General features: G+C 37.8%; 1 protein-coding gene across 6 annotated transcripts in view; it reads right to left on the bottom strand.

Moving 5' to 3' along the window:
• Window positions 1–3,265: 3,265 nt before the first annotated feature.
• Window positions 3,266–9,230, bottom strand: part of AP1S2 (adaptor related protein complex 1 subunit sigma 2) — a 32,620-nt gene continuing 26,655 nt past the window's right edge. For 4 of the 6 annotated variants that reach the window (XR_006167304.1, XM_042809874.1, XM_042809872.1 and 1 more), the window contains one exon: window positions 3,266–5,268. Coding sequence is in view for 4 of the 6 variants with exons in the window: in XM_042809874.1 (XP_042665808.1) it covers window positions 5,221–5,268 (48 nt within the window). In the remaining 2 variants the exon portion in view is untranslated. Of the gene's footprint in view, window positions 5,269–8,502; window positions 8,989–9,230 lie in introns of those variants that run through there. The other 2 variants (XR_006167305.1, XM_042809873.1) reach the window with 1 other exon arrangement.

Here is a 9,230-nt window from a genome sequence, read left to right as displayed (position 1 = left end):
GTGTTATTTTTTTTTTTTTTTCTTTTCTAAAGGCATATTGCACCTAGCATGCTGATGATACTTTTTTTCTTTTTTCATGTATAACTGTTGTCCACTATGGAGTAATTCAACAAAAGTGCTATATATTGTTGTTCAGTTCAAACCCAACTTTCATTATATGTTGTCATAACTGTAGACAGAACGGTAGCTTAGTTAATTTGATTAGGTGTTTTAATTATTAACAGATATAGGAATTGTGATTTAATGGCATAACTTTTGAAGTAACAGTAACTTCACCTGAAAGGCATATTTCTATGGACAACACTAAGTTTTAAATTATATTGGAGAAATTTGAGACGACTGGTTTCTCATAACGTATCTTTTCTGACTACACTGTACAGATTTTCCCCAGGGTTTCTATTTTTTCATGGATGCTCACTTGTCTAGTTGGAGTACTTATGCAAAATGTGGCAAATTCACGCAGCTGAGCTGGCATTCCGTGCTTGCTGAGATGCATTGCTAACAGGCCAGTAAGATCCTCACATCACTGGTGCTGCCTTGCTTCCTGCAACTGGAATTCTGCTGAACCAGCCTGCTGGTTGAGGCTCTTGAATAGGAAAGATTTACTCTATCTGTAGTGTGTTGTATAGCCTGTGCCGTGCGGCAGGCTGTTGCTGAGGGTTGTGTGAGGGAAATAAATTACCAAGCTCAACCAGAAGCAGGTGTTGTGGGATGCTGTTTTGTGAAATCTGTGACAAGGCGCGTGAAATAAGTGAAGCGGACCTCTATAGGATTAGCAACCATGTGCCAACTAAGACCCACGTGAGAATTCCACAGGTAATAAGCTCCTTCTCCCCACACTTTTGTAATGGGATCTGGGAAGCTGGGCGGCTGTATTTTTTTTAAAAAGTTCTTATAATAATAATAAAAACTTGCTCAGAGATGCATGTAAAATTTAAATGTACTTTATTTCTGCTACTCTAATGGCCAAACCTTCAGCTGCTTTTCGTGAGATCTGGATCCAAACTCCCTGGCTGTACCTGTGCGCTGTAGGACTGGTAGCTGTAACTATTCAGTTTCACATCCTGTCTGCTTATTGCACCAAAACAAGTGCTGTAGATCTGACATTTTGTTTGCTTTTGTTAGCATGAAACCTGGAATTCAACCAGTTTTCAAATGTAAAAGTTCATATATTTCGGTGTTGTTTCCCTACTTCATAATCTTAAGTAGTATCGTATGCATGGTTTTCTTTCCTTATTAGCTAAGTGAGCTATTTACTCTGAAGAGACGAGGCAACTAGAATTCCTAAACGTTAAGCTTCTTTCTCCAAAGGAGAAAAGCCCAGAACAACTTAGGATGGATTTAGATTTGCCAGGAATAGCTTGTTCTCACTTTGTGCTATTCTGTCTAATCCACATAGAAGGACTATGTAAAGTGAATTAATGGTGGTCCAGCTTTATGTGTGCTTTTATCTTTTGAATGACTGCTTAAAGCAGCTGCTTTCAAACTTTATTATGAAGTTTGTAAATATCACTAAAGTGCTTTGGATTGATGATGAAAGCATTATTTATACAAGAGCTGCATGAAGGGGGTTAGAGCAGCAGCGGGGCTCTCCTGCCAGGTCCAGCCAGCTGGGAGGTCAGGATCAGTAACAGGCGCTGCTCTGACCATTCTCTTGGGGAGAGGAGTAAGGTATCTGAGCAGGAACTTGAATGTTGAAGTCCAGCTACTTCATAAAAATCGTCCAACTCCAGGTGCTTACCCAAAATGTTTCCAGACAATAAGACAGCAGGTGTCCTGCAACAGGAGAGACAAAGGCACCTGGGAAGGCAGCACGCCTTTAGGTTTGTGCTGGTGACTGCTTTGAAGTCTTTTCCCTTCCCAGCATGGTTGCCATGCTAGCTGAGTAGCCATTATCACACGGGTGTCAGGAGGACTTGCCCACACTCATATGCTAGACGCAAGGCATCCACTTTCATGAAGAGGCAACAAGCACAGATGAAGGTCTTTCCCTTGCTGATGGAAACAGACAGTCTGAAATGTATTCTAAGTAACTTCTTCAGCATTACATCCTTCAGCAGGATGTCCTTCTCAGATTCAGCTGCGCATTACCACATTCAGTGTATTTATTTAGTTGAACCAGTTGCAGCATTCTTGGGATGCACAAATAATGGCTTTCAGAAGAAATGCAAGAGCCTGCTCAGAGATGCTCTTACTTCCTGCCCTGAATCAGCACCTTTTGCAAAATGTGGAAGTCTATGCTAGTCAAAAAAAATTAAATGATATACGAAAACAAATTACACTTACAAAGAGTGTCACTGATTCTGCTTTCACTGTAAGCTTGCTGTAATTAAAATAACTCCCTATTATTCCATCCATCCTTTTATTCAGCTCTGATGCATCAGCTGAGTGCAGCATCTGTCACTGACACGTAAAGAAATAAATAAAAGGTAACTGACAAACTACAGTTCAGAAAACCATGAGACTGATTGGAAGGGAAGCTGTACAGGCACAGCCCATGAACGCATTAATTGACAAAGGCAGCCACAGCATGACCATCATTACGGTGTTGACTCAAAGAGAACAGCAGACAGTTAGGAAAGGAATCTTCAACAAGGATTCCATGATTACACTGAAGACACTCAAGCAAACAATCTAAGCCTAAACAATCTAGAAATTCTAACAGATGCTTTTCACTTCTCTTTTCGTTTGTCTCTTGGTAAGACAGGAAATTCAAGAAACTAAATTTTACTTTCACATTTGACTGAAGGAATGCCCTAAGGTACTAAGATTTCCCCATGCTTTTGCTGGTAACATCAAGGAGTTCAGTTATAGAAAGCTGGAAAGCAGATTAGCCAAGAGAAATTTGGGGCTGAAATGAGGATTGTAAGACTGTGAATGCTGCACAGCCATGTTCATAATTCCATTCGAGGAGCTGACTAGCGAGACTGTATCATTATCATCTAGAACCCTCTCTCAATCAGTATATGGTTTAATTTCAAATGAAATGGGGCAACCGCATCATTTTACCATCCTTTCTAATAAATTCCATGTTTAATGTGATAAGCCTTCCAAAGAACTCGCTAATTTATTGCTTTCTGTAGAATTTAAATGGATGTAAATAACTAATCTTGGACACAGTATTCTCACACATTTTTTAATAAAGTGCTCAAGAGCAAATTAAGCACTGTAATAAAATTCCCCCTTTTTTAAACTAGCAATGAGTAGCTTTTTTTTTCCCCCCCCTCTGCAGAAAATCAGAACTAATTACATAAAAGCACAAAGCAACGGTGTAAAAATGGACATTTATTACAACTAAACCAATGGGACAGTACGACAAAGGTCAAACAAGTTTATTTGTCACAATCACAACAAAGCTTAACCCAGCCAAGCACATACAAGTGACAGTGTAAACTTCAAAAATGTTTAATACATAGGAAATCGCTTCAGGTTTGACTTAAGGTAATTTCACAACTTCAGTCTCACACCAAGGGTCATTCTAGCACCACTTGTGCTAGACCACCATTCTAGCACCTGCCCTTGTGCACCGGGAAAATGCTAACGACTGCTTTTGTGTGCCCTCCCTTAAACATGGTCTCGAGTAATCTGGTATATTTAAATCCCAGAAATGGCTTAAACGGACAAGTTTGCATGCTGCAGGTTCTTAGGCTCCACTCAGGCACAGCTACTGAAGCTGCAGCCCCAGACCCGGCCCCCCTCTGCACTGGTCAGCCCCTTTGCTGCCACCAGCACCGCTACCTGGATCTGGATCAGGGAATGAGTGTCAGTGCCAGCCTTTTGCTGGTGGGTTACATTTAGTCTAGATCAGATTGAGCCACAGCTGGCTGTGAAACTGCTTGTGCTAGCACCACACGACTGCTTCCAACACCAGTGCCAAAGCTAAGTTTTGTGAAAACGTACATGGCGCTACTTATCTAAATTCTAAACGAAGTTCCTGGGATGGGAGGAGAAAGAAAGAAAGCTGAACATTCTCAGGGACCACGCACGCGCACAGCAGCACTGCTACTCCAAAGTGTGCCACTGCCTTCCCAGAACTCAAAAGCACACATCAAATGAACTTCTTCAAGTGAAACAGTTCTAGCGTACAACTTCTGAGAGTCTGCACAAAATGTTGAACTGTTACTTCATTTCACTTTACCCAATTTGCAGTGAACATAGTGTACAAAATTCTCACTGCAAATCAGTTGGTTCTACTGCACAGTATTTACGGGATGTGCCACACGGGAAAGGAGTAAGTCGAGAAAAGTAGTCAAAATTAAGCTGATGCTTTTTCTTAAAGGTGCTCAGACACCCATTAAAGCGTAACTACAAAACACGAATAAATACAAATTAATTTGTAGAATTCAAAAGAAAATCATAAAAACTCCCTTTTGTAAAGCTCCCATGTTCAAAAGTATCCCATTTTCGTTACGTACCTCTCTATACAGTCAAAAAGGCTACTTCCCTTTTTTTTGTGTGCCTATGTTCAGAGCAAGCCAGTACTGGTTTAAAAATAGTTTCCCCATTTTGATATTTTTTCTGTTTTCTTTTTTTTTAAACTACATGCATTCCCTTTTTAATATAGTAACTTGCACAGTTTTCATCAAGATAATTACATGTAAATACACTTTCACTGCTAGTAAATGATCAGTTTGCAGTTGTCTTGCAAAAAGCAATGCCACCTTAACAGTTTTAACCAGTTGGATATGCAGATCCTAACAGGATTCTTTGGTATAATGGCAAATTCAGAAGTAAACAGTTATTTCCAATTTAACGCGTTAACTGAATAAAAGCAGAATTATGGCAACTATTTACTAAAAATGCAGATGAACAAAAAGTCTTTGGTTGCATAAACACAATTTCTACAACATTTCATACTTGAAGGTGTCCATGTATTCTTTTCACTTAGATATGTTATGTCAACGATACATTTATCTCCTGAAGTCATTTGCTTATAAAAACAGTACACTTATTGAAATTAAATGCATTTTTTTTTCTATAAATGCAGTGAGAAGAGACACTGAGTCAATTTAAATCAAATTCCCTTTCATTTATGATTTTTGGCCTTTAATTTCTCGTTCCCTTTTCAAAGGAGTATTTCCCTTGTAGGCCTGAATGAAGCAGCTTAGCAAAACAGTAATACTGACAAACAGCATCTTACACCATTAGCTAAACATTACAATGAAGGCAGTGAACATTTACAGTATGAAACACTGAGATGTCATCAGCTGAAGTGAAGACTTATGTCAATCCAATTTCTTCAAGTACACTACGTGGGGTCTCTGCTTCCTATGGAGGGAAAATGTGAGACAGTGGTGAATGGATCCTGCACATCTACTGAACAGTACCATACATGAGAGTTAGTACGAAAGATGCTTAATTAAAAAAGAGAAGTTGAAAGACATGGAAGTATAAAAGCACTGTGGTTTGCAAACATGGCATTAGCTGCACTTTTCAAAGTGCTGCTAATTAGATTGTCATGGTTCACAGGAATAGCTGGCAGATTTTATTGCCCTGAAGCGTAATAAAAAGAAGCAATTGAGATGCACCAGCAGGGATCAAATCACAACCCAATAATAGAGATATGAACTGGGGGAAGGATGGCGAAGCATCTTGCAATGGAGTTTGTCAGTTATGTTTGTGGTAAATTGTTTCATGGGTCTCTGCTAGGGAAGAAATGAATAAACAGACGAATGAAATGACCGATGCTACTTAGATACAGTATCCCTCAAGCTCTTCATGAAGAGCAAAGACTTTTTGTGCTGGTCCCAAGCTTCATTTATATAAAACCAAGTCATATAAAACCTTGGTACAGCTAGTGCCAATAAACTGACCAGGACAGACGAATTGGCAAGACTGAAATTGAATTCTTCCACACCAGGCAGAATACAAAATTTTAGGTTAGTTCTAGTCTTAGAAAGCTTTGTTTATAGTCAGAGCAAGTTTCATACACAATTCCAAAGAGTTATCATCAGTTCTGCATTCATTAAACCTACAGCATCTTGGAAAAAAAGTACTTTGATATCTTAGATAGCACATTTAAACAATTATTAACAATATGATAGTATATAAAAAGGGATACTGTGTCTTTATGGAAATGTAAGCAGTTTTAACATCCAGAGTATGAATAAACTTACTTTAGCATCCTAAAACAAGACATGTCATGAAGCAGGAAGAAGGCAGATAGCAGTTAAAGCAGCAAACAAATTATATTTCAATTCTTTCCTAAATATTTTTAACAATAATTTGTCAGTAAAATACATAATTAAAAGCCTTAGATCTTGTAAACATCAGAACTTAGTCTCTACCAATTTTGACTATGTAGCACAATACGATCACATACACAACTCTCATTAAATTCAATTAATGTGTAAGACTATTGAACATTGAAGGAAAAGCGATACTATGTTAAAGCAAATTCACTTGCAAATAAGTCAGTGCTTGGAAAAGGCTGCTGCTGAGCACTTGGAGGTGGCTTCCAAATAAACTCTAAGAAAAAAAAAAAAAGCAACTTAAATCTGGTCACAAAGTATTCAGGATATTAAGGATGTAGGGTTTTCTCACTGATGCAATATTTAAATATGCTTAGAACACAGTGACCTTGATGAAGACAGACAGTATGGCAGGCTTTAAGATTTACTTGTGCATTTTAAAAGAAATCTCCCTGAAGGAGACACTGCTTGAAAGGAAGGCTCTCTTTTTTTTGCATTCATTTTAAAGGATATGCTTCTCCCCTTTCCAATAACTTCAAGAATTTTGCTCAAAAAAACCAACCAAACAAACAAACAAAAAAAAACAACAACAACAAAAAAAAAAAACACAAAACCAACCAACTCTAGACTTTTAACCAATTATAGCAAGAGAATACAAAAGGGAAAAAAAACCCACAAAATTTAATTTCAAGGATTTCAGGTCTCAAAAGCATTTGTAATAAAGCATTATTTCCAAGTTTTAAACTGATTAAACAAGAGTGAAAGCTGACCACTAGCCAGTGGTGATGCCGTGCATTTATTAAATTACACCAAAAAAGTTGCCCAATAACTCTGAAGAAATACCACTGCTGTACACCACTGCTACAGTCTTTAAAGCAGTTCAGCATTATCATCCCCTGTTGCCTGGTGGAAGTTGCAGGTAATTTTCACCAGGCATATACTTAAATCAAGATTAAGTATCTTCAAATAAATCAAGGTCCTCAGTTGACAATGAATGTAAAGCAACGTATTTCAAGGACATTGGCTACTTGCCCACACGTACTCCTCACTGGTAAAACTCAGTAAGATGTTACTGTTTTAGTACTACAGCCTTAGCCTTGAGGCAGACATGCCCTTACGTGCACACTGACAATATTATCTCAATGTAACATCTAAAAGCTAGTGTGTTTAGCCAGAATAATTTCATTAATTATGACTTTTAAGAAACAAATAAAATAGATTGTATTATTTTTTGTCTGTGTTACTTGTCTTAGGAAGTGTCAAACACTTTATGCAATTGTTACAGAATACATTCTGCAGTATTATACCCTACCTGCAGTTCAGAACCACCCAAGGCAAACGATGCAAATATGAAATATATCACAACACAGATGAGGAAAAAAGCCATTCACATGAGACAAAAGTGCATGCAATACTTTTATTTCAAACATGCCAGGAAAGCTAATTCATTACCTAGTCATTTAGAAGCAAGCAGCTGTATACAGGTAACAAGAAAAACAGCATCTCATTACAGCTCAATGCATAGCATTTTAAGCCAACAGGCATGAAATAATGCAGGCTAAAGCAGCATTAACCAGACATTTAGACACATTGTTAATGTCTTAGGAAAAAAAAAAGGCAAACTTGGAAATGGAAAACCACTCCTACGATCTTGTCTTCCATAACTTCAGAATGCTGCATGTCTAACCCAAGCTTTTGCCCATCCCCTAAATAACTCATCTTTATGTCAGTTTAACATTTGAAATGTAGTGCATTACCACATATAGGACGCAGAGCTAGCTACTTACAGTCAACCTCAGTAGCCAACTCTTTGCTAATTACCTTTCAGGAATTTTCAGAATTGGTACTAGTTTTAGGTCACAAAATATTCTCTTCCGCTAGCCAAACAGAGGGTGCAATATATGCTCTCCCTATTCTGATCACTCTTTTTAACTGTAAGTTCATCGTATTTACGCATGTGGCAGTTTGCTAACACATCCTGTACTCCACATTTAAAACTGCAAATATCAACTGAAGGAGACATATTTCAAGTACTAAAAATCTTTCCCATCCCAACCACCTGTAAGGTCTCCCTCAGTAACAGGAACTGCTTACTGACATCATTGTTTTGAACACTAAAATACAAATGTAATTTCCACATTTACACAAGACATTTTTATTGTCCTAACAATTCCATCTTCCCTCTCTTGGAGGCTAAGGCACACTATTGTACCAGAAAAAGATACTGCTAGGAGCACCTTACTCAAGATGCAAGGTCTATGTAGAATTATGTGCAATGTTTAATTCTTGTGTATACAATTCCACGTGTATCAGTTCCACGTACTACTACTCCTTCACTAATTTTTCTGTAAATATCTCCCAGTTTTAATGGTACATTTAAATACCACCAAAACTCACTTAAAAGGATATTACATGATTCTATGAACACAGGTCAAGTAGTGTTACAGTACAGGTATTGCAGTATATAGATGTTTAGTTCATACAATTCTACAGAACTTTTAAGGATAAGAATTCAAGCTTACACACAATAAAAAAAGTTAAACCATATGCTGACAAGCACACGTCTTGTTGAAATGAGACATGTGAAGAGACAACACTGTAAAACAGAAGGGGAAAAGGAAAGTACAACAGCAGAGAATGGTTGTGGTATTCTATTAGATGTAAGATGACTGGATTCACCAAGCTGATGATAATGTTCTGTCATGAGTAAGGCACAGGTCTATCTCCTCTGAAATTCTGCATGCATGATGAATGAAGCCATTTAGTACACTGGGACATTAAAGTATTCATGACGTGGCTACAAAAGAAATGCACATATTCTTACACATAACAGAAAGGTAGACAAATATGCAAGGAAAAAAAGATTCTCTCCTGTATTCCTGACATGAAAGGACATTTTATACAAAAATAAAATACTGTATTTTTGACAAGCCTAAGTGGGAAAATAATGGCTTCATCCCCCCTCCCCCGTAATTGCATGATGGCAGCATCAACATACAGAACTTCACATCGTAATTACTGTATTACAAAAGTCTAATG

The sequence above is a fragment of the Centrocercus urophasianus genome, unplaced genomic scaffold (genome assembly GCF_019232065.1).
Source record: "Centrocercus urophasianus isolate 14NV4802_14NV808 unplaced genomic scaffold, USGS_Curo_1.0 seq_12, whole genome shotgun sequence".
NCBI lineage: Eukaryota > Metazoa > Chordata > Aves > Galliformes > Phasianidae > Centrocercus > Centrocercus urophasianus.
This window is presented reverse-complemented; position numbering and strand designations above follow the sequence as displayed.